The 25,547-nt window shown below is 41.2% G+C and overlaps 3 protein-coding genes across 4 annotated transcripts in view; 1 reads left to right on the top strand and 2 right to left on the bottom strand.

The window, feature by feature from the left end:
• The window catches only part of LOC118384218 (BEN domain-containing protein 4-like), a 35,288-nt gene extending 27,102 nt beyond the window's left edge, over positions 1-8,186 (bottom strand). For both annotated transcript variants that reach the window (XM_052518325.1, XM_035770546.2), the window contains exon 1: positions 7,644-8,186. In XM_052518325.1, coding sequence (XP_052374285.1) covers positions 7,644-8,136 — 493 coding nt within the window. In that variant the 5' untranslated portion in view covers positions 8,137-8,186. The remainder of the gene's footprint in view (positions 1-7,643) is intronic.
• Positions 8,187-10,609: 2,423 nt separating this feature from the next.
• LOC118384217 (protein shisa-3 homolog) lies at positions 10,610-18,364 on the top strand. Its single transcript, XM_035770542.2, has 2 exons — positions 10,610-11,510; positions 13,726-18,364. The coding sequence occupies exons 1-2, from the start codon at positions 11,240-11,242 to the stop codon at positions 14,319-14,321; spliced, it is 867 nt and encodes a 288-aa protein (XP_035626435.1). The 5' UTR covers positions 10,610-11,239; the 3' UTR covers positions 14,322-18,364.
• A 96-nt stretch (positions 18,365-18,460) lies between these two features.
• Positions 18,461-25,547, bottom strand: part of LOC118384751 (phospholipid-transporting ATPase IA-like) — a 45,682-nt gene continuing 38,595 nt past the window's right edge. Inside the window, exons 6-8 of the mRNA XM_035771489.2 lie at positions 22,659-22,751; positions 20,983-21,071; positions 18,461-19,448 (exon numbers count right to left, since the gene is read on the bottom strand). Of these exons, the coding sequence (XP_035627382.2) occupies positions 19,351-19,448; positions 20,983-21,071; positions 22,659-22,751 (280 nt within the window). The 3' untranslated portion in view covers positions 18,461-19,350. The remainder of the gene's footprint in view (positions 19,449-20,982; positions 21,072-22,658; positions 22,752-25,547) is intronic.

Genomic DNA, 25,547 nt, shown 5'->3' with positions numbered 1-25,547 from the left:
ATGTAGAGGTTAACCCAGGCCCTGCAGCCGCTAGCTCTACTCCCATTCCCCAGGCGCTCTAATTTGTTGACTTCTGTAACCGTAAAAGTCTTGGTTTCATGCACGGTAACATTAGAAGCCTCCTCCCTAAGTATGTTATATTCACTGCTTTAACACACTCCGTCAACCCGGATGTCCTAGCCGTGTCTGAATCCTGGCTTAGGAAGGCCACCAAAAATCCTGAAATTTCCATCCTTAACTATAACATTTTCCGACAAGATTGAATTGCCAAATGGGCCGGAGTTAGCCTGCAGAGTTCTGTCATACTATTCAGATCTGTGCCCAAACAATTTGAGCTTCTAACTTTTAAAAATCCACCTTACCAGAAACAAGTCTCTCACCATTGTCACTTTGTTATAGATCCCCAGCTGTGCCCTAGACACCATATGTGAATTGATTGCCCCCTATCAATCTTCAGAATTCGTACTGTTAGATGACCTAAACTGGGACATGCTTAACACCCCGGCCGTCCTACAATCTAATGCCCTCAATCTCACACATATTATCAAGGAACCTACAATGTACAACCCTAAATCCGTAACAATGGGCACCCTCTTAGATATCATCCTGACCAACCCTCTCTCTAGATACACCTCTGCTGTCTTCAACCAGGATCTCAGTGATCATTGCCTCATTGCCTGCATACGTAAAGGGTCCGCGGTCAAATGCTCCCTAAAACACTTCAGCAAGCAGGCCTTTCTAATCGACCTGCCCGGGTACCCTGGGAGGATATTGACCTCATCCCGTCAGTAGAGGATGCCTGGTTGCTCTTTAAAATACATTTCCTCACCATCTTAAATAAGTATGCCCCATTCAAAAAATGTCGAACTAAGAACATATATAGCCCTTGGTTCACCCCAGACATGACTGCCCAATTGAAGAGCACTTCTTATACACACTGAAACACCCTGTGTGGGAACAGCAGTTCTAGACAAAGTAAACATTAGAGCGGCAGGTATGCCGAGTGGTTAGAGAGTTGGATTTGTAACTGCACTGTTTGTATTCAGTCATGTTGCCAGACACCTTGCCCTGATTAAAAGCAGTGGTTCGCGCTTTCAGTTTCCTGGAGGGCGAATGCTGCCATCAATCGGTTTCTGGTTAGGAATGTTTTTATGCATGGGAACGACTATCTCTCGACGCACGTTCTAATGAACGGAAGTCGCAGGGGCGAATCAGCGTATTCGTCAATATTCCCATCTGACGGTGAAAGTCAGCTTGGTCTGACCAGCGTTGGACAGACCTCAGCGTGGGAGCCTCTTGTTTTAATTTCTGCTTGCAAGAGTTTGTCTGCATGAAGTTTGCAAGATCGAATCCTGAGCTGACAAGGTAAAAAAACTGTTGTTCTGTCCCTGAACAAGGCAGGGAACAGGGACTGTTCCTAGGCTGTCATTGAAAATAAGAATGTTTTTTAACTGACTTGCCTAGTTAAATAAATAAATTAGCATTGAATAGCCATTGCGATATGCAACTTTTCAGGGAAGTCAGGAACGAATATACTCAGTCAGTTAGGAAAGCTAAGGTTAGCTTTTTCAAACAGAAATGTACATCGTGTAGCACTAATTCCAAAAGGTTTTGGGACACTAAAGTCCATGGAGAATAAGAGCACCTCCTCCCAGCTGCCTACTGCACCGAGGAAACATTGTAACCACCGAAATATCTAAGATAATCGATAATTTCAATAAGCAATTTTCTATGGCTGGCCATGCCTTCCACCTGGCTACCCCTACCCGGGCCAACATCTCAGCACCGCCTGCAGCAACTTGCCCAAGCCCCCCGCTTCTCCTACACCCAAATCTAGACAGCTGATGTTCTGAAAGAGCTGCAATCTGGATCCCTACAAATCAGCTGGGCGAGACAATCTGGACCCTCTCTTTCTAAAATTATCTGCCCGAAATTGTTGAAACCCTATTACGAGCCTATTCAACCTCTCTTTTGTATCGTCTGAGATCCCCCAAAGATTGGAAAGCTGCCACGGTCATCCCCCTCTTAAAAAGGGGGAGACACTCTAGACCCAAACTGTTATAGACCTATATCCATCCTGCCCTGCCTTTCTAAAAATCTTTGAAAGCCAAGTTAACAAACAGATCACTTCAAATCTCACCGTACCTTCTCCACTATGCCATCTGAGCTGGTCATGGGTAGACCTCAGCCACGCTCAAGGTCCTAAATGATATCATAACCGCCATCGATAAAAGACAGTACTGTGCTGCCGTCTTTATCGACCTTGCCAAGGCTTTCGACTCTGTCAATCACTGCATTCTTATCGGGAGACTCAATAGCCTTGGCTTCTCAAATGACTGCCTCAATTCTCGGGCTGACTCTCTTCTCTGTATATATCAATGATGTTGCTCCTGCTGCTGGTGATTCACTGATCCACCTCTATGTAGACGACACTATTCTGTATACATATGGCCCTTCTTTGGACACCTCCAAATGAGATTCAATGCCATACAACACTCCTTCCGTGGCCTCCAACTGCTTTTAAATGCAAGTAAAACTAAGTGCATGCTCTTCAACTGATTGCTGCCCGCACTCTTTCGCCCGACTAGAATCACTACTCTGGACGGTTCTGACTTAGGTATTTGTAGTTGTCCACATATTCTAAGTGTCTGGTTAGACTGTAAACATTCCTTCCAGACTCACATTAAGCATCTCCAATCCAAAATTAAATCTAGAATCGGCTTCCTATTTCGCAACAAAGCCTCCTTCACTCATACTGCTAAACATATCCTCGTAAAACTGACTATCCAACATATCCTTGACTTGGGCAATGTCATCTACAAAATAGCCTCCAACACTCTACTCAGCAAACTGGATGTAGTCTATCAATGTCATCCGTTTGGTCACCAAAGCCCTATATACTACCCACCACTGCGAACTGTATGCTCTCATTGGCTGGCTCTCACTACATATTTGTTGCCAAACCCACTGGCTCCAGGTCATCTATAAGTCTATGCTAGGTAAAGCCCCGCCTCATCTCAGCTCAGTGGTCACCATAGCAACACTCACCCGTAGCACGTGCTCCAGCAGGTATATTTCACTGGTCATCCCCAAAGCCAACACTTCCTTTGTCCACCTTTCCTTCCACTTCTCTGCTGCCAATGACTGGAATGAATTGCAAAAATCACTGAAGCTGGAGTCTTATTTCCCCCTCTAAATTTAAGCATCAGCTGTCAGAGCAGCTTACCAATTACTTTACCTGTACACAGCCAATCTGTAAATATCACACCCAACTACCTCGTCCCTATATTGTTACTTATCCACTTGCTCTTTTGCACCCCAGTACCTCTACTTGCACATCATCTGCACATCTATCACACCAGTGTTAATGCTAAATTGTAATTATTTCGCCTCTATTGTCTTACCTCCCAACTATTCCACATTTGCACACACTGTACATTTTTCTATTGTGTTATTGACTGTACATTTGTTTGTGTAACTCTGTGTTGTTTTTGTCGCACTGCTTTGCTTTATCTTGGCCAGGTTGAAGTTGTAAATGAGAACTTGGCCTAACTTGGCCTTTTTCAACTGGCCTACCTGGTGAAATAAAGGTAAAACAATTTTAAATATAGGGGATTTGGTGCCATTTGGGATGCAGATTAGTCAGGAGGAAGTGGCCAAAACTCACCAAACTAATTGTGGGAAGCTTGTGGAAGGCTACCCAAAACGTTTGACCCAAGTTAAAGAATTCAAAGGCAATGCTACCAAATACTAATTGAGTGTATGTAAACTTCTGACCCACTGGGGGGGAAAGAAATAAAAGCTGAAATAAATCATTCTCTCTAGCATTATTCTGACATTTCACATTCTTAAAATAAAGCGGTGATCCTAACTAACCTAAGACAGGGAGTTTTTACTAGGATTAAATGTTAGGAATTGTGAAACTGTGTTTAAATGTATTTGGCTAAGGTGTATGTAAACTTCCGACTTCAACTGTAAGTGAAAGAAATAGGTTATGATTATGTTTTACTGGTAATGGGACATACGTAATAGAGGTCGACCGATTAATCGGAGTGGCCGATTAATTAGGTCCGATTTCAAGTTTTCAAAACAATCGGAAATCGGTATTTTTGGACACCGATTTGGCCAATTTCAAAAAAAAAAAACTGGCAATACTAAAGTGCCTATAAGAACATTCAATAGTCAAAGGTTAATGAAATACAAATTGTATAGAGTGAAATAGTCCTATAATTCCTATAATAACTACAACCTAAAACTTCTTACCTGGGAATATTGAAGAGTCATGTTAAAAGGAACCACCAGCGTTCATATGTTCTCATGTTCTGAGCAAGGAACTTAAACGTTAGGTTTCTTACATGGCACATATTGCACTTTTACTTTCTTCTCCAACACTTTATTTTTGCATTTAAAACAAATTGAACATGTTTCATTATTTATTTGAGGATAAATTGATTTTATTGATGTATTATATTAAGTTAAAATAAGTGTTCATTCAGTATTGTTGTAATTGTCATTATTACAAATACATTTTTAGAAATGGCCGATTAATCGGTATCGGCTTTAAAAAAAAAATATCCTCCAATAATCGGTATCGGCGTTGAAAAATCATAATCGGTTGACCTCTAATACCTAAATGCAAACAAGATAACTTTTTGGTGTGTGTGTGTGTGTATGTGTGTGTGTGTGTGTGTTTAACCTTTATTTAACCAGGCAAGTCAGTTAAGAACAAATTCTTATTTACAATGACGGTCTATCCTGGCCAAACCCGGACCAAGCTGGGCCAATTGTGTGCCACCCTATGGGACTCCCAAACACGGCCGGAGGAGATACAGCCTGGATTTGATCCAGGGACTGTAGTGACGTCTTTTGCACTGAAATTCAATGCCTCTAATTTAATTGTATTTGAAAGTTTAAAATTCAACTTAAATCTTAAATTTCGGTTTTCGGTATCGCTTTTTTTTGCAAGGAAAATATTGCTATCGGCCCAAAATGTCATATCGGTGCATCACTAGACACAACAGTAGCTAAGATGGGGAGAAGTCTGTCCATAATAAAGTGCAAGTCTGCCTTCACATCACTATCAACAAGGTAGGTCCTACAAGGCCTAGTTTTGTAGCACCTGGTCTACTGTTCAGTCGTATGGTCAGGTGCCACAAAGCGGGACATGCAATTGGCTCAGAAGAGGGCCAGCCGGATATACACAGAGCTCTAACAATGCATGTCAATCTCTCCTGCCTCAAAGCAGAGGAGAGATTGACTTCATCACTACTTGTATTTATGAGAGGTATTGACATGTTGAATGCACCGAGCTGTCTGTTTGAACTAATGGCACACAGCTCGGACACCCATGCATACCCCACAAGAAATGGCACCAGAGGTCACTTCACATTCCCTAAGTCCAGAACAGACTATGGGAGGAGCACAGTACTACATAGAGCCATGACTACATGGAACTCCATTCCACATCAAGTAACTGATGCAAGTAGAATCAGATTTTTATTTATTTATAAAACACACCTTCTGGAACAGAGGGGACTGTGAAGAGACACAAACACAGGCACAGACACATGCATACACACACACAATGTCACGGATCCCTCCAGAACATTCATTACGCACACCTGGCCCCCATTCCCAGTGATTGGTAATTGTATATGTATGCCCTTGGTTTACCATTGTCCTGTCGATCATTGTTACAATGTCCATTGGTGCGTGTGAGTACCTGTGCTGTGTGTTTTGGGCTTTCCTGCCCTTGTAAATTGCGCAGATGATTACAGGTCTCCTGTGTGTTAATCATTGTGAGTGTTATTTATTTGAGGTACTCCTCACACTTTTGTTTGGGTTTCAACCCTGTGTTATTGTATAGTTTTGGTTTGGTCTTCGTCCTGCGCCTTTACACGGCACGCCGTAATTTGGGGTTTATTAAAAAAAACGATTACGCATTCCTGCACCTGTCTCCCGAATCATTCATACTGCATACTGACCACGATAACATACACACTATACACACAGAGTTTGTGTTGTAGATATGTGGTAGTGGAGTAGTGGCCTGAGGGCACACAATTAATCTGTCACACAATTTTAAAAACATTACAATACATTCATAACTGCCTTAATTTTGCTGGACCCAAGAAATACAAATATCCAGAGGGTGGCCACGCCCCCCTTAAAGTCTGATAGGTCGTCTCGGCATATATTGATAATTTTGACAAAGACACCCACTGATAGCAAGACTAATCAACCTCACCAAAGCAAGCATCCGAGCAAGCAAAACAGCACCCTTATGTCTTCATATGTGTCATGTCATATTATTTCTGGGCAGACAGCATCAGATACATGGGCTACAGATACTTAGACACAGGGGCGCTGTTTATACTTCTGTTTCTTTTCTTATCGCTAGCATTTTGGCTTCCCTTGGCAGCTATGAACACACTCCACTTTGTAGGCTGAATTTCATGACACTTATTGGTGTTTGTAATATGTCCCTTTCCATTCAAATGGTGGGTGCACAGTGCACTGTTCAAATGCTTATTTTGGAGTAGACGAACCCTTTTTTGAAGTGATTTGTTTGACAATCAGATGAAAACATAATGATCGGTTGTGTTCATGGCACATTAAAAGGTAATCCATTTTTACAGTTAAATGACATGTCTTCCCTATAAAGCCCATAAATAAATAAAATTGTGCACGTGAATACGTCTTGTGGGGAAAAAAACAGAGCCCCCCCGAATGTCACGGTATTATTCGCACTGGAGATGGAACTTTAGAGTTCATTTATTGCTGTATGCTAATTGAATGCAAACACTACAGGGAGACTTTTGGAATTGATTTATTTGAACAGGGGAATGTACCAAACCTTAGCTGAAGCATTTAATGTGTTGAACCGTCATAATTATATATACTATTATTATTGCATCGATTAAGGTTCATAATGCTCAAAAGCAGTAGCGTTTCTGAAGGAAAAAAAACACACAAAGAATAAAACACGAACTCTGAAACAAACACACTTCAACAACTGCACAACTCTATCACTAATTTGTGCACACATGCATATAGTCGGCCTAATCAATCATGACTGCTCATTCTCAGCAATGCATTAATATCAATCACAGCAAATGATGGAGAAATGGGAGAGATTAATGGAGATATGAGGGAGATAGAATGGGATTTAAGGAGGCAGGGATTGCTTTCAGTTCTTAACCTTGGTAAATCATTTAGGCTTCTCCTCTCTGCTCGACTGATAAAACAACAAATTAAACCATGATGTCTTGTGTCTATTTTATTATGGTATTCTTCATAATTTTAGCCTATACACCGACAATAGGCCTACTTGTGGCAAATCAATAGAAAAAAAGTCAATCAAAAACGGTTGTAGGTCAACAAATGTATGTCCTAATAAGGTACGGTCTGGATATGGCTAAATACTTATGGCATATTTCAAAACTCGTGTCTTACGGACACACTAATATTGAGTAATAACATTGGAAAGTTTTTAAATACGAAACTGAAAAAGGTATTTCTAACATTTATTTCATTCCATTTAAGTGCAGAGGCAATAGGCGTCATTATCTAGTCTAGTCCAACACCAAAATAAAGCCTTCACTTTTGCTCATATCACATTCTCAACCAGTTTTAAAACGTACCTGAGCTTATCCTGTAAACGCAATCAGGTGATTCATGTTTGAGCGCCGCTCGTCCTGGTGTATAGGTGGGGTCCCGGTGCACCGTGGTGCCACCGCTGACCATCTGCTGAAGGCAAAGTGATGCTGGTGCCACACTCCCCACCGTTGTCGAGGTAGATGTCGCGACTCTGCTGCTGGGCCTGTTATTGCATGGGAAGTTATGCTGCAGCTGGGATGTCGGGTTACGCTGGCTTCTGCTGCTGATGGTGTGGGTGGTTTGGTGGAGCTGCTGATGCTGCTGCTGAAGCGGATGATGGTGACTGAAATGAGTGTAGTTCTGTCCGCCGCCGTCTCCCAGCAGCGAGATATCGACCATTGTGGGTCTGTGGAACCGCGCCTTCCCCGCCAACCGCCTGTTAGAGAAGGTTTTGAGGTTGCTGTCTGGACCCCGCTGCTGACCGCACATATTTGGGGCGCAGAGACCCTCGTCGGCAGGTTGCGTTTCACCCTCCATCACTGCAAGTTTCAACACGCAGTGACACGTGCTCGCTCCTGGCGCTGACAGTCTGGTGATTGGTTATCTTTTTCATCATCACCGTCTCGTTGTCTGGCTCAGTTTTCACTTCTCGGTACAATCACTTTTATTTACGCCCCGCCCCTGTCTGGGGATTGGCACTGTGGGTTGTCAGTAAAAAAAAAATTGTGACGTCATATTATTTTTGGGCAGACAGCATCAGATACATGGGCTATAGATACTTAGACACAGGGGCGCTGTTTGCCTGGATCAGATCCTGCCGCGTCCTTGTGTGACAGTCTAGTGACTGGTTATTCTTCCTCACTGTCTCCTTGTCTGGCTCAGTTTTCCCCTCTTGGCACAATCACTTTTTTTACGCATCGCCCCTGTCTGGGGATTGGCACTGTGGCTTGTCAGTAAATTAGAACACCCTCTGAATACTAGGCTACAGTAGCTTAATATTCAGAGTGGGCTAATTCACTGACTGGCCACATCACCAATCCCCAGACGGTGGCCGCCGTATAAAAAAAGTGGTTGTGTCAAGAGGGGAAACGCAGACGGGAACTGCACACCCTGCTGACAGTACACTGTCTCCAGCAGGTTAGGAGATCATTTTCGCTCACCCTAACTCTTTCCCTCACCCTAACTCTTTCCTGTTTTTGTTATATTTGAGTAGTCCGTTAAGAACAAAATCTTATTTCCAATGACGGCCTACCCCAGCCAAACACTCCCTTAACCCGGACAACGCTGGGCCAATTGTGCGCCCCCCCTATGGGACTCTTGATCACAGGCTGCTTGTGATACAGCCTGGGAACGAACCTGGGTCTGTAGTGACACCTCTAGCACTGCAATGTAGCACCTTAGACCACTGCGCCACTCAGGATCACTCAGTTTCATAACCTGCTATGTTAATTATCCTAACATGCTGTGTAATTTCTAACCTCTAATCAATGAAACTATAGCGGTCATTTTACATCTGACAAGCCAGGTAAATAGAGAATATGCCACCCCTTGACAATGGCCTCAAATAAGCTTGCCACTGAAAATGACACCTAAAATGAATTGGATAATAATGTTGTTTGGCTTTTGGGGAATGTTTGAAATAATGCTACAAGAGACCAAACATGGCATGATTGTCACATCTAACCTACTGACTGATGACATTCATTTGCTCATTATGCCAATCCATAAAATGTTTTAAGAATTCACTAATAAACAGTTTCTCATACATTCAAAGTTATTGAATTAGAGAAAACAAATAAAGGGGGTAAATTATACAAAATAAAGGTGTCATTTGTTGTTTTTTTGTTAGGTTTTCTACTTTACAAAAACGGAATAGTCAGTATAGGTAGGCTATACACTCAGATGCCATCTGAGTAGACTACACTTTCCTTTAAGCTAACCTACATTTAGCTGGCACATGCTCATGTTGGCCTATAGAAGAATATCAATTGCCATCTAGAAAGGAAAAACACTCCATTAATCGAATAAGGTAATAAATCCAACCCATATAAAGTACAACGGCAAAAAAAATATGGTGACAGTCAACGTTAAGGCCACCAGAGGGCAACACAACAATATAAGTTTGGCGATTTGAGAGAAAGTTACAGCCCACTGGTTGAATCCAGGCTGTTTCTCTGTCATTTCAATTACATTACGTTGAACCAACGTGCAGTAGACGTTGAATTGACGTCAGTGCCCAGATGCTGAGAGCTGCAAACAATGTGTATATGTGTGTTTTTCAAAACAGGATGCAAAATAAGGGTCAGTAGGCATAGGCTATTGGAAATTATAGACTAATTGTGCAAATATGAAATAAGACTATTGAAATGGTTGGCTATGTATTAATATTCCTTGTCCTATTGATACAGAAAGTGAAGGGCACGCATGACAACTGTAGCCTATGACCTCTCAGCATCGCTTTTTATTTTTATTATTTTTTTATTGCAGAAAAACCAGTATGCATACAATAGGTATGTATACAAGCAGACAATGATAACACATGCTAGGGGGGTATAAAAAATCACAGATTATATAAATAACTTAAAAGAAACACACATATTGATTGTTTCAACTAGCCTGTACCCCTGCACACTGACTTAGTACCGGTGCCCCCTGTATATAGCCTCGTCATTGGTATTCTTATTGTGTTACTTTTTATTTTTTAGCCTACTTGGTAAATATTTTATTTTTCTTGAACTGCACTGTTGGTTAAGGGCTTGTAAGTAAGCATTTCACGGTAAAGTCGACACTTGTTGTATTCGGCGCATGTGGCAAATACAGTTTGATTTGATTTTAACAGCTTTCTTATTAGAAGAATGTAGAAAGGTCTTAATGTGCTGCTCGAATTCGGACGTTTTTTGTTATTACTGAATATACATTTATGAATATGACATTTTTCCATTAGCACAATTAGATTTATGAGGTATTTTTTTCTTTATCCTTAGTATGTTTAAGGAAACCGAGCAGCTCTCAGCATCACTGCAATCTACCGTCCGCGTGATGACGCAAAAACCCCGCGCCATCATGGATGCGCACGCCGGATGGTCAAAGGGATGCGTGCCCGCCTATACAGAATCGGTAACAAAAAACTACAGATTTCAAATTAGGTTGGACACCATACGACCGTAGCCATCCGTATCACATCTTCACGGAACTGAACAGCTATGGATGAATTACTTATTTTAATTGTTTCCAAAGGAACTCTCTGACGAGAAGAAATGTCTGGGTAAAGTTCAGATACACTCGGTTATATATATGATTGTCTTTGCCTGCGCAATAATTAGACTTTGAGAAGAGACTGAAACAATCATTCACCTGGACAAACCTGAGAGTTCAATTCAAGCTTATTTTACACCTGTGACCTGATACTGGTCCGATTTTGGATGAGGAGAGTATATGCCAAATTGATATAAATAAAATAATTCGTATGGTTGAATTAAAATCAAACGAATGATGACAATTAAAACACTATTGAAACTGTAGGTAAATTCAACCGTGGAACTGTTTCAAACCGAATTCATCATGCGAATATTTTAAAGACAAGGTAGGAGTTAAGGAATACTGTGTCGGCTACTAGGTTTATAATAAGGTTTTTGTCGGGATGATGCGACTGCTAAACTACCTCTTGCTTGGCTACCTGACCTGGAATCTACGGATATCAGACGCACAAGGGGAGTACTGCCATGGGTGGCTGGACAGTAATGGAAATTACCACGAAGGCTTTCAGTGTCCGGAGGACTTTGACACCATGGACGCGACCGTGTGCTGCGGGTCTTGCTCCCTGCGGTACTGTTGCGCGGCTGTGGACGCACGGCTGGACCAGGGAAGCTGTACCAACGACCGAGAACTGAATAACACGGAGTTTGCAGCGCGTAAGTTTAGACTACCAATGCAGAGCCTGGCAGGAGTGGACAAGTTAATGCACAATTAACTTCAAAACGTGGGATTTCCAAAGATTCAATATAGTGAAATAGTTCAACATTCAATATGTCGACACGCTTTTAATGAACCATGCATGTCAAATGACAGTCAATTTTGTTTCACCATTCAGCCTTTTCAAGTCAGTGGTCAGGCATGCAATAGCCTACATGTTTCATTATAACATTTTTTTTGTTTTCAATCAGTCTTATAGTCTATATTATTAAGATAAAATATAAACTATAAATCCATTTTTTTTGGTGCCTATTTTTAAATAATTTAGATGCCAAAAAGGACATCCATATAATACAAGGGGGGAAATCATGCAATTATCTATATCTATCACAGCCTATGTTTTGTTTTCATACGTACATTGTCCTAATAATCTCCTTAAAATGTATGTTGTCATTTTGAAACCTAACATCAGCACTAAAACTAACTTTTCATTTAGTTATAACAATGTAATAGCTCTATCAAGATGCAGAAATTACAGCCCATCTTGATTTACAAAAGGGACTTTGTGAGGTGTAAGCACTAAGCAGCTCCGATTGTACGCATATGTGGGGCACCCGTTTTTGGGGGCTTCGTGTGACAACAGGTTAGGTATATTGCTATCGGTCCCCAAAACAAGGAAAGGAAAAGTGGGCCATGCGATACACCTGGAGTGTCACAATCGAGGCTGAATCAAGAAATTATAGATCCAATCATAGGTTTTTATTTTTATAGAGACCAGGACTGGAAAGTAGTAGGCTGTGAAAAGAAGTGGATTGATTTTGACCCCTATATAAACCATGCAACTTTGTAATAATCCTGCAATCTAAATAATAACTTTGCACACCAATGGCAGAATAGCCTATGCCTGACTGTATCCAAAGGTGACATCAAATCACCTTCAGGTGTGTATTCGATATGCCTGTGTTGCAGGGGTTATTATCTCAGAATTCATTTCTAATTTAAAAAGAAGAGTTTTCATTCACATGGAATTATTCATCAGCATTAGTTCCAAATGTGTACCATTTATGGAATAAAACTGAAACATATAGAACATTTATATTTTAAAAAACTCATTTCACCAAATCGCTCAATTTAATGGTCTCCCAAGTTGCTAAACCCTATAGGGTGGTTAATACAATTTCCTATTTTTTTTCTGATAATAATTCAATTTAAAATAATTTCCTCCCCTGGTGCCAATTGCTAATTTAAGGTGTAATCTGAACGTTTAATCTACATTTTGGAAAAATACATTGTCTTCAGAAAAAACGCTTCTGAATGAACATTCGCACAGTAGCCTTTTGCATAGTCCAATTCAGGCTTTAAGCAAATAAATATAGAGACAATGACTAACCAAGAAATAAAATGTAGCTAAATGATAGGCCTATTAATAACTACAAAACACCTGCTTTTGTAGGTGCATGTGGGTTATAAGGAATAAAAAATATATATAATGCCTTTTAACACTTTGAATACATTGTATTAAGACAGCCTAAATGTAGTTGGTTATTTTTATAGTAGCAAAATAGTTTTTTTTGCAGCACTGTGTTTGCCTAATACACCCCAGTAGTCTTCTTATATTGTATTGTGATCCAGAAACATGTACTACCAGTCTGATATTAAAATTAGCTATTGAAAATATTTTTGCAACAATACAAAATTATGTCTTGTGAGTTAATGTAAATACATGTTGAATTTTGAGGGGATTTAGGAAGGTAAAGAGCAACATTTGACTTTTGTCTTCAAAAAATGTATTTTCTCCTGAATCCCTTTCCATAAAAAAAGGTATAATTCTGGATTCTGTAAAAAAATCAATTATTTCACAGATGCATATCTTATTCAATCAAGATGTTCCCATATGTCTGTGCATGTCTGCAATACAGTTTGTTACGCACACATATTTTCACTGACTCTAAATAGAGTTGAGTATAAACTCCACTTCTCATTGGCCCTGTTACTTTATGAATACATCCTTTCTAGTTTCCTTGAGGTGAGCACAGGTATGTAAGTGTTTTGTTAGGTGTAAGCAATGCTACCACCCTATTGCTTTCACCAATAAAACCAGTATTCAGATCTGTGATTACTTCAAGGAAGGTAAAGGGATGCTTTTTCATGTTTTCAAACAGGTATTCAAGTTATCAAGTGTACAAGTATTCAAACACCTGTTCCTCCTTGCAGAGCCGATCTACGTGCCCTTCCTGATGGTGGGCTCCATCTTTGTGGCCTTTGTGGTGGTGGGCTCCCTGGTTGCCGTCTACTGCTGCACCTGCCTGCGGCCCAAACAGCCTACCCAGCAGGCTCTCCGCTTCTCACTGCGCAACTGCCAGGGCGAGACCATCCCCATGATCCTGACCACTGCGCCAGCCAGCCTGCGCACCCCCTCGCGCCAGTCCAGCACGGCCACCAGTTCCAGCTCAGCTGGCGGGAGCAGCTCGGTGCGCCGCTTCTCCCTTGGAGGTCAGGGGCAGCAGCACGGGTGCTTGGTGTCAGCGTCTGCACCAAGCACCCGTGTCTTCACCTCTCCCTCCACACCCCAGCCGCTACTCCCACCACCCCCTCCACCCCCCTACACCTCCCCTGCAGCCTGCATGCCAGGCGGACGCCAGCACCCTCACTCCCATGCCCAGCTGCAGCTGCACCAGCCCATGCACCCACACCAACAGCCTCACCTGGCCCAGGGCACGGGCTTCCTGCTGCCCCAGCAGTACTTCTTCCCCCTACAGCCGGAGCCCTTCTCCGGGGCTAAGGGCTTTGCAGACTTTGGACAGAGCTGACGGGGCTTCCTTGGCAATGAGGAGGTGGATTACAGGAGCACACTGTGGGACACACTGTGGGACGTGAGTAGGGTCATGTTCATTAAGCACAAAACAGAAGAAAAACAGACTAAGACAACAGGAAGGGACTACCTGAACCTGCCCAGTATGAGTTTGTTTTAAATCAGTGAACTGTACTGAACATGACCCTGGTGTGTTTTGTGGACAGACACACAGTCATCGGCTACCGGGAGGACTGCCCTGACATGCACTGCAGTAGGCCTGTTGAATGGGGACTGGGAGACAGGAGGCTGTGTTCAAGATAAACCACAAGAAAGATTCCTAGTCGAGCAGAGTACATGAGAGTATTGTCTCTCTAAATTACAGGAATGGACTTCTGCTTAGGACAGACAGGACTGTTTATTGGTCAATATTGTTTTCAATGTTATGCACTTTTTTATATATACATTTCTATTGTAAACAATATTCTGTCTTCCCTTTCTCTTTTATACACAATTTGGTTAAATGGTGATGTTAAATTGTCACAACTTTTGTGGCAGCAACATTATTAAGAAGTGTTCTAGACATTTTGTTGCGAGCTGCAGGACATTTAATCAAATTATCATTTTGACAATTGCAAATCCCTAAAAGAGGGGAAGGACTGACACCAAGTTGTGCAGTAGGGTGAACAAAGCCAAATGATGTACTGTGTGTACAGTGCTCACTGGCTGGTTTGTTTTTATTTAATGATATTAGTCAACACCAGTATCTAATTAGTATTCTAATGACTAATTCTATGATTGTGAGTACTCGTCATGCAACGCTACAACTAGAAGTACATTTAAAAAATATAAAACACTCAATAGTTGGTCAGTATTTTCGAAAATTAAACCTACTCTTTAATAATCCAAGATTGAATGGTTGAGAATTGCTTAATTGCTCACTTACGGATACATTTTGTACTAACTGTTGAATATGGCAACTGTTTTCTTTATGCTGTTACTCACAATCCTGAGTTTGTGTTTCACCTTTTAGCCTGCATATTTGGTTTATTAATGTACTACTTATTATACTGAAGAGAGGGGATGCAAAGATATTCACAAACATGGATGACACATTGAACCTTAAATACAGAGACTCTACAAGCCAAAATGTTGTCTTTACAGACAGCGGAGTCCCCCTTTTTCTCCAGCCTCAGACATATAGGCAACTGAAACGGTTCATAAAGGCTACCTGTCAATCAATCTTCACATGAGGAATGTGGCAACGAGATCAGTCATTGTCAATGCTCAATGAGACTGTCATGGCCACAGTGTTCAAAACAACTGGTCCCAGAAATAGGGAAGAGTTTTGGGTTGGATGAGCAGGTATGGCAAGAATCCAAAGACTTCTCTGTACCCTAGTCATTTAAGTGTGAAATAAACTTGGCAATCACTGACCTATTACGGCAGATTAGATACAATAGATCATATAGTGGATCATGTTTGGCGCTAGACGGAGTCTTCCGAACAAAGGAAAAATTACAGCAATTCCCAGAGATGACTGCCACGACAATCTTTGGCTATTGCTGTCCTTTTGTCTTTTTTGGAAGGCTCAAAATCTACAATGTTTACCCAGACAAGCATCCTGTTCCAATAGAAACCTTTGGTAGCACATGTATACTACTCCTTGGAGCTCTTTGTGCTAAAGTTGCGCAGATGTCAACACAATTGATTTTCTATACATTTGGTTATGCTTGGACACTTCTGGTTTTTAAAAACACATGAAAAGGTCATCGTCTTTCAGATACTGTCTTCTAGATGGTCCTGTGTAATACTGCTCTAAATCTATTTAGAACGCAAAGAAAATACCTCACAGATTGAATTGTTTTTTTAAAGTTATATTGACAGTAATCCAAGGACTCTTGTATGAATACTCTAGCAAGGGTAGACCTAGTCAGGAAAATATGTATTTCATGAACTAACGACTAAAGAGAAACCATCTAGGTTGGTTTTGTGACATTGCGTCAATAACAGAGACAAATGATTGTAATTATAACGAAAAGGATATTCGACCACACGGCCCCACAGTAAACCTCAGATCACCAGTCACCAGGGAGTACAACGTGACCATAATGACGACATTTCTTTGTTTGTCACGCATGGAAGGGAACTATGTTTTCCGTCTCCCCTGCCTTTTCCTGTTTAGGTTCTCATTGGTCTGCAGGTCCTGTTTGCTACCACACACACAGGCATATGATTCGATGGGGAAAACAGCTAGCTGCCTCCCCTCATTTTGGACGTTTACAAAGTCCGAAATGAGGGATGGCACCTTATTCCCTACAAAGTGCCCTACTTCCGACCATAGTAGTACACTGTATACAGGGTGCCGTTTGAGATGCAGCATAGATATTGTGATCGTGGAATATTACATTTCTATGACGGTAGGTCAGAGAGGATGACAAAGGTTGGTTTCCTTGTTTGTGAAGATTATTTTAGTAGAAGTCCTTCATGGCAAGGGAAAGGGAAAGGAGGGAGACCTAATCAGTTGTCCAACTGTATTTCAGTATTCAACTGAAATGTGTCTTCTGCATTTAACCCCAACCTTAATCGATATCCAAGACATAACACGTACGTTTGCAGTCCCAACATGCAGAACAATCATTAAATGAAAGACGTAAAAATAAACAACAATCAAACAAATTGAAAAGTGCATTTTTTTCCTGTAGTGACCAACACTTGAGGGAGAATCAAAGTAGCACAATAAACCAAAGAAAGTTTTCTTTTTTACATTTATGCAGCCCACAACTATCACAGACAACCGTTTTGGAAAAAGCAACAGTCCAAGCTTTCCACGACAAATTTCACATCAGAAGAACCACATTCAGCATTTTGGAATTATGACAGCAGTTCATAACTAATCAATCGAAGCACGAAAGTATAGCATAACAAATACATTTTTACTGATACCCTCACTAAAACCATGAAAAACCACAAAAAACAGTTATTGTAAAGAAGAGGTACAATGCACCAGATAAACAAAAAGTTACAAACATGTACACCCAGAGAAATTACAATAACCAGATAATACCAAAATATCCACTATTGGAAAGGTAACATTGTGCATTGTTCAACATCTCCTGTCAAGCGAGAGACTTAGCGTCAGGGCCCAGGACCACCGCGGCTGAGGTCTGGCCACACAGAGAGCCATGCAGCTGTACACCATCATTATACCTGGAGTCGTGTAGACAGACAAGAGGAGCAAGAAGCACCATACACACACACGGACAACTATGTATTGCACTCTCAGTCATTCAGTCAGTCACCCACCCATACAGATCCTCAAACACACACTCAAATAATGCAAAGTAAGACCTGAGGTTCCAAGGGCTCCCAGTCTCACATTAAGGACACAGACATATGCGTACGTATGAAGTTATCCAGAGTAGAAGATGCACATGCAGACGACAGATCACACACACACACGACAGATCACACACACACACACGCAGACGACAGATCACACACACACACACACACACACACACACAGATCACACACACACACACACACACACACACACACACACACACACACACACACACACACACACACACACACACACACACACACACACACACACACGAAGACGACAGATCACACACACGCACAAGCACACAGGAAACTGATCTCCCATAGGGAGAAGAGAACAAACATACAGTCAAATAACAAATAAACCAAGCAGTTATTAGAACAATATTAATAACAACAAGACATTTAAGAAAGATATTTCTCATCATTCTATTACTCTAGCATTCTTTTGTTTGTAAAAAAAAAAGAGACAAAAATTCATTACAAAGCCGGTCAATGCAAAATTCATACTTCTCCAATATAAAAATACAAATTCACATAATAACTAGAGACAAAGTAGTTTTGATACTGTGTGGAGTTTTCTTGCAAATGTTCTCTCTCTCTTAAGCTAATGGCACTTATGTTGGAAGGACAAGCTCTCCATTCCGAGGGAATATAAGATTGTGAAAGAAAAGTTGCCACATACGGAAATTCAACAGGATCGTCATTCAGCCACCCCCCAAAACACTCGGTAGAAATTAACAACGGAAACTTGATTTTATATGTGCCACACTTGTTACCACATTGTATACACAAATGCAGGGGGGGGTGAGCTCATCTTGCCAATCAAGGGTAGAGCACTGTTCTAAACTGGCTAGCTAGGATATCTTACGTATTCTATCGGGGAAAAAGTCTAGTTTAGGCACCATTGTGATTGTTACAGCTGAGTAATGTGTGGAATGCAATTACTTGTTTAAAGCAATCAAACTGCTGTACAACATTTTTGGAAATTGGACTAAGTTGCAGGACATTAAAAAGACAAGGCAATTTAGGCACGATAACTACATACTTCTTAAATAAAAAATAAACATTTTGAAGACAAAAAAAAACATGGATGGCTGAAGGCATGAACACATGTAAGGCCTTATTATACAGTAGATCATTATTTTACAAAGCGCAAAAGAACAACAAAACAACAAAATGTCTGTTCTGAAATGGTCAATTATTAATATGCTTGGTGGATATTTTTTAAATCTACATTTACATTTTTATTTTATTTTATCAAAAACGAATCTGTATTATTCTGTCACCAATTGGAGTACACATACCTAAAAATGTTGACAGTTTTTGACAAAATTATAGATTGTTTTGGCTCAATGCTCATATTTTTTCTATTAATATGAAAGGAGGAGACATTAAGTTGGTTATACTTCAACACATTTAACTGAGCAGGAACAGTAAGGAATTTCAACCACAGACTGTTAAAAATGCAAGCACCGTGCTTATGTCTACTGGAAACACAACTACAGCACAGTGAAGACTTTTTGAATGCTTTTTTGTTTCTAGTTACTTTCCATTTTTGATGTACAAGACATGTCACGTCCAAATTCCCGAGAGGCTCGGGCTAGGGTTATCCAGAGGCTGCCCCCTTCAGATTCAAATCGCTGCCGGAAAACGACTGTGAATCGTGATAGGCTGTCCTGGCCGAGAGCGGCGTGGTTTCACCATTCGTTGGTCCGCTGTTTGGTGGTGTCGTACGCCCGGATGACCTCAGACTGGGAGACAACTCCGTTCTCGTCTTGAGAGAAGGCGTATCCGTCTGCAAGCAGGACAGATGAACAGTGACAAACGATGGCTGTGACACGTTCAAATTCTAACCATGATTAGAAAGAAACTAACTTCATTTAAAGTAAAACATTTCAAAACTAAAACTCGTAAAAATGATTTTAACTAAATAAAAATAAATTAAAGAATGACTTTCAAAATAAACCAAGAAACAACGTAAGTTTCAATTGAATTAAAACAATATTATTGAAAAATAACAACATGCTCCCTAAGAAGCTTGACCAGTGCTAAGCGAGGGAGGGTCATGTTACCTGACACCTACCATCTTTACTTAGCTCTACAGCCACTAACTTCAACTATGGGAGTTCCTATCGCAACCTTAACCTTTGACCCCCTAGCTCACCTTTAGGTCTCAAATGACTTGGTCACTACCTGCAGGCCAGCAGATGAGTTCAGAAGGCCCAGTGAGAGGAGTGCATTGTGGGAATAATATCGCACACGTTTATTGAATCGTTTTCGCTCTAACCACCCCTCACACAGGGCACAACACACAGGAAAGGAGGGGTGGGTACATAGAGGGCTTTTCACAGTATTGAGCCGAACCGAACCGAGCTGAGCCGAACCAAACCAAGCTGTACCGAGATGGCCAGGTTACACATCCATCATAGTTGCTGAAAGCCTGCTGTAATGGACAATGTGTTCCGGGTCAGCGCGATACTGTGAAAAGGGCATAGGTGGGGTTTCTAATAGGGATCGAGGGTATGGTTTCTCTACAGGTAAGGAGGCAAAAATCAAAGGGATCACACAAAACCGATCCCATCCCCACCTACGAGACAAAAAAAAAAAGGTCAGCAAAAATAACAGAAATAAATCAAATCCAACAAACCAAATTAAACCCATTCCATCTGTATTGTCTTAAAGCTTCTATCTCGACCACTAGGCATACGAAATTTGTACTAGATGGGACGAGACTGTCCATTAGGGTGCATCCCAAATAGTACCCTATCCCATATATAGTTCAGTTTTTTTGACCAGAGCCCTATGGGCCCTTCAAAAGTAGTGCACTATAAAAGGAAAAAGGTGCTATTTGGGACACACTTAGTGTTAGGGGGGTTGTACTAACAGGCGGAGGAAGACCGTCAGGGAACAGTGGGGCACTTTTGTGTTACTTAATGGGGTTAACGACAGGATTATGTATGTGGACTTCCTGCATCTGGCTAACGTGGAACATGCATATCGAATTCTAAAGAGCGTTGGGATCAGCAGAGTATTAGCACATCCCCAATGCTGAGGTTGCATCCCAAATGGCACCCTATTCCCTATGCAGTGCACTACTTTTGAACAGGGCCCATAGGGCTCTGGTCAAAAGTAGTGTACTATATAGGGAATAGGGTGCCATTTAAGACACCGGAACTATAGTCAATACAAAATGCCTGTCTTGGGTCTTTGGACCAGTGCTGCGAGAAAATGTTTCTCTCTCTCTAAGAAAACAACATGAGGGCTTGCCTCCAGGTCAGTGTGTGAGGCATGTGTGTGTGTGTGTGCTATTAATAGTGTGTGTGACTTACGTAGGTTCTGCTGCATGGAGTCTGATCGGTACAGACTCATGGTGCTCTTCTTGAAGACGTTCTTCAGGAGCTGTGCCCTCTCCGTCAGACTGCAAAGAGACACACTCACACGAGAGAGAGAGAGAGAGAGAGAGGGTGTAATCGCCACACAGAGCCCTTTAGTTAGACTTAACCACCCATACATCAAGCCCTATCGCGCCCAGTACTCCACAGGACCAGAGAAGAGAGACTGCACTTCCTGATGAGGAGAGGAGAGGCCATGTAAGGGAGAGGAGGAAGGGGAGGATTCTGTGTTTGTTTGTGTGTGCTTGTAGTACCATCCTCGTGGGTACCAGAAATCCCCAAAGTCCCCACAAGGATAGTAAAACAAGGAAAATTATCCCTTCTCCCCACACCCCTAGAGGACAAAGGCTATTTTAAGATTAGGGGTTAAGGTTAAGGTAAGGTTTAGGGGTTAGGGAAAACATGATTTTGAATGGAAATAAATGTTAGGTCCCCAGAAGCATAGTAAAACATGTGTGTGTGTGTGTGTGTGAGAAAAAGAGAGCGAGAAAGAGAGAGAGATGGCATGTGTGGTTTGCGTGCATGTATGTATGTGTGTTTATATAGTTGTGTGTGCATGTGAGAAAGGAACTGGGTGTCTGTGTCTTCAGCTCCAGGGTTCCAAGCCTGCTGGGCCCTGGACTGTGGCCAATGGGGGAAGACTTTCAGCCGGCAGGAGATTTCACACTGATCTGATCCATGCTAATGAACTCCACGGGCCTTCGATGGGGTCCGGCCCCGGCTTACTGATACGAGCCCATTTCCATACATAGTGCACTACTTTTGACCAGGGCCCTGGACAAAAGTAGTGCACAATATAGGGAATAGGGTGCCATTTGGGACAACCCCCATCTCCGGGAGCTCAGCTCAAGATGCATGTCTTGAATATACTGAAGGTGCTAAAGTACAGTACAGTACAGCCTCTCGCCACACACTTTCAGAGGGAAAGAATAATGTTCCAAGCAAAATAATATATGGCAAATAGAAATCCAAGAAGGCCAGTTTTATTGCTTCTTTAATCTGCACAACAGTTGTCAGCCGTGCTAACATCATTGCAAAAGGTTTTTCTAATGATCAACTAGCCTTTTAAAATGATAAACCTGGATTAGCTAACACAACGTGCCATTGGAACACAGGAGTGATGGTTGCTGAAAACGGGCCTCTGTACGCCAAAATCAGCCATTTCGGTGCAGGGTGAACTGTACCGTATGTGTACAGTAGGCAGACAGTAATTATGCCAAAATACTATCAATAGGGAAGCCAGGATAAATATTTGTGAATCCTCAAGGAGCAATTATAAGCTATACACTGTATACGTTTAGAAGTTATAAACTGTATGACACTGTAAATCATGTGTTGTACCTGCTGTGTAAGAAGAAATACAAAGAGTATTCAGGAATGTAACATATTAAGAAAAGTAATTCAGATATCTTAGAGTTATGAGGCATTGTGAAGAATAAAATATAGCATGAGTCCTAAATAACACCATATTTCCTATTTAATGCAGTACTTTTGACCAAGACCAATAGGGCTCTGGTCAAAAGTAGTGCACTATATAGGGAAAGGGGTGCCATTTGGGACACACGCCAAGGAGAATAAGGAAGGTGAGAAAAGTGTCTGAGATGGCACAGTACCTCGTCCCGTGCACCACGGCTCCGGGGTCCTTGGAAAAGGCTTCCAGCTCCTTTACCTCATCCACCAGGGTCTTAAAGAACACCTTCTTCAGACTGTTGGTCAAAAGGAGCAGACGTCACCAACAGGCATTCACAATCACAACTGAATACAACACTATTTAATATTATTATACAGTATTATTATATGTCTATGTACCCAACATCCCAAATCAGTCCCATGAGGCTTTTCTAAAAGTACAGTGCCATCGTAAAGTATTCAGAGCCCTTCACTTTTTCAAAATTTTGTTAAGTTACAGCCTATTCCAAAATGGATTCATTGTTTTTCCCCCTTATCAATCTACAGCCGTGGCCAAAAGTTTGGAGAATGACACAATTATTCATTTCCACAAAGTTTGCCGCTTCAGTGTCTTTAGATCATTTTGTCAGATGTTACTATGGTATACTGAAGGCAAAATTGTGAGTGAGCCCACTCCCTTGGCTGAGAAGTAACATGAATGGTCTCAGGATGCTTTACTTGTTGGCATGACACAGGACAGATAGTAGCGCTCACCTTGTCTTCTCCGGACAAGGTTTTTTCCGGATGCCCCAAATAATCGGAAAGGGGATTTTACCCCAGTCCTCAGCAGTCCAATCCCTGTACCTTTTGCAGAATATCAGTCTGTCCCTGATGTTTTTCCTGGAAAGAAGTGGCTTCTTTGCTGCCCTTCTTGACACCAGGCCATCCAACAAAAGTATTCTTCTCACTGTGCGTGCAGATCCACTCACACCTGCCTGCTGCCATTCCTGAGCAAGCTCTGTACTGGTGGTGCCCCGATCCCGTGGCTGAATCATCTTTAGGAGACGGTCCTGGTGCTTGCTGGACTTTCTTGGGTGCCCTGAAGCCTTCTTCACAACAATTGAACCGCTCTCTTTGAAGTTCTTGATTATCCGATAAATGGTTGATTTAGGTGCAATCTTACTGGCAGCAATATTCTTGCCTGTGAAGCCCTTTTTGTGCAAAGAAATGATGACGGCACGTTTCCTTGCAGGTAACCATGGTTGACAGAGGAAGAACAATGATTCCAAGCACCACCCTCCTTTTGAAGCTTCCAGTCTGTTATTCGAACTCAATCAGTATGACAGAGTGATCTCCATTCTTGTCCTCGTCAACACTCACACCTGTGTTAACGAGAGAATCCCTGACATGATGTCAGCTGGTCTTTTTGTGGCAGGGCTAAAATATTTGCTAAAATGTTTTTTTTTTTTTAAATACTTAATTAAGGATCCACGTTCCGATTTACCACCAGTAAATCATGCAGCGCGTTATGTCAAGATCGCAGATTTTAGAGAAACAACAAATCTCAGGAAACATATAAGTGTCTATTGTAGACTGAAAGCTTAAATTCTTGTTAATATAACTGCACTGTCCAATTTACAGTAGCTATTACTGTGACAAAATGTCATGCTGTTGTTTGAGTGGAGCTCCTAACAATAAAACACTTTTTTTTCAATGCGATAGGTTTGATAAATTCACCTCTGAAGGTGAAATGTGTACTTACTTTCTGAAATCCTGCTGAAATCCTGATTTATCATCCAAAGGTCCCAGAGATGACATGAAGTGTCGTTTTGTTAGATAAAATTATTTTTCATATCCTAAAAAGGTCCATATAGCATGCACGATCGATTTTGTATTTCCACTCGTTCAATTTGCAAAGTGAAAATCTCACCCTAAACATTGTTTCAACGAGTCAAATCAAATGTGTGTCTATTCCTCATAGATCCTAGAAGGTAATAAGACTTCACTATTTCATTAGGGGTGTAGAATATCCTATAGGACACCATTTGGTCAGAGAGCGACACCTTCAAGCCACGCCGATGACGCGGGCGGCCATCACTTGAACGACTGTATCTTTGTCAAAAAAGCACCAATCGGGGTCAAACAAAGCTAGCTAGATAGCCAATGAGCTGGGATTTACGGGAGTATCCGGAAACCATGTATATGTTGTAAAATGTAGCTACTAACCTTGTACGACAAAAATAAGGATATTCAGAGTTATGAAGTTATGAAAACTTGTTGTTTTGCAAATGTTGAACTTATAATATGGCTACAAATACTTGGAAAGCTAAATCAAAGTCCAAGTATAGAGATTTGACGATATTCTTGCAGAAAAATGGAATATGAATGCGATTGTCTCCTTCACGATTTGCCCAAATGTACCTTCACACTAAAAGTATTGTAGTTCACTCATACGTCAAGTTATCCATCTGAAACGTTGCACAAACACTGCTTCCATCTTGTGGACACTATTGGAATTACAACCAGATTGATGGCTAGAATTATGACCTTTCTCTTGCATTTCAAAGATGGTGGTATAAAAATACTGGTTGTTTTTTTCTTTGTATTTTCTTCTATCAGATCTATTGTGTTATATTCTCTTACATTCAATTCACAATTTCCACAAACTTCAAAGTGTTCCCTTTCAAATGGTACCAAGAATATGCATATCCTTGCTTCAGGGCCTGAGCTACAGGCAGCTAGATTTGGGTATGTCATTTAGGCGAAAATTGAATAAAAGTTGGGGTATCCCTTTAAGTAAATAAGATATTTCTGTTAGATTAAAAAAAAAATGAGCAAACATTTCTAAAAACCTGTTTTCGCTTTGTCATAATAGGGTATTGTGTGTAGGTTGCTGAGAATTTGTATTTATTTAATGAATTTTAGAATAAGGCTGGGGGTCTGAATACTTTACCAAAGGCACTGTATATAAAAATCCTATTCGCTTAATTTGCCAGTTGACTGTAACAAATTGTATTTGCTGTGAGTTGAATTCCTTTGTCTTTCCCAGGACTATGAGGCTGATTAAGAGATCCCTATACTTATTTCAATGAATGATTTAAATCTGAGTTGTA

This window comes from Oncorhynchus keta, chromosome 5 (assembly GCF_023373465.1).
Source record: "Oncorhynchus keta strain PuntledgeMale-10-30-2019 chromosome 5, Oket_V2, whole genome shotgun sequence".
Classification (NCBI taxonomy): Eukaryota; Metazoa; Chordata; class Actinopteri; order Salmoniformes; family Salmonidae; genus Oncorhynchus; species Oncorhynchus keta.
This window is presented reverse-complemented; position numbering and strand designations above follow the sequence as displayed.

Bases quoted from the DNA above. Each gene is read 5' to 3' on its own strand.
- LOC118384217 (XM_035770542.2), top strand. From the start codon at position 11,240: ATGATGCGACTGCTAAACTACCTCTTGCTTGGCTACCTGACCTGGAAT. The intron at 11,511-13,725 runs GTAAGTTTAGAC...TCCTCCTTGCAG, and splicing joins TAACACGGAGTTTGCAGCGC to AGCCGATCTACGTGCCCTTC.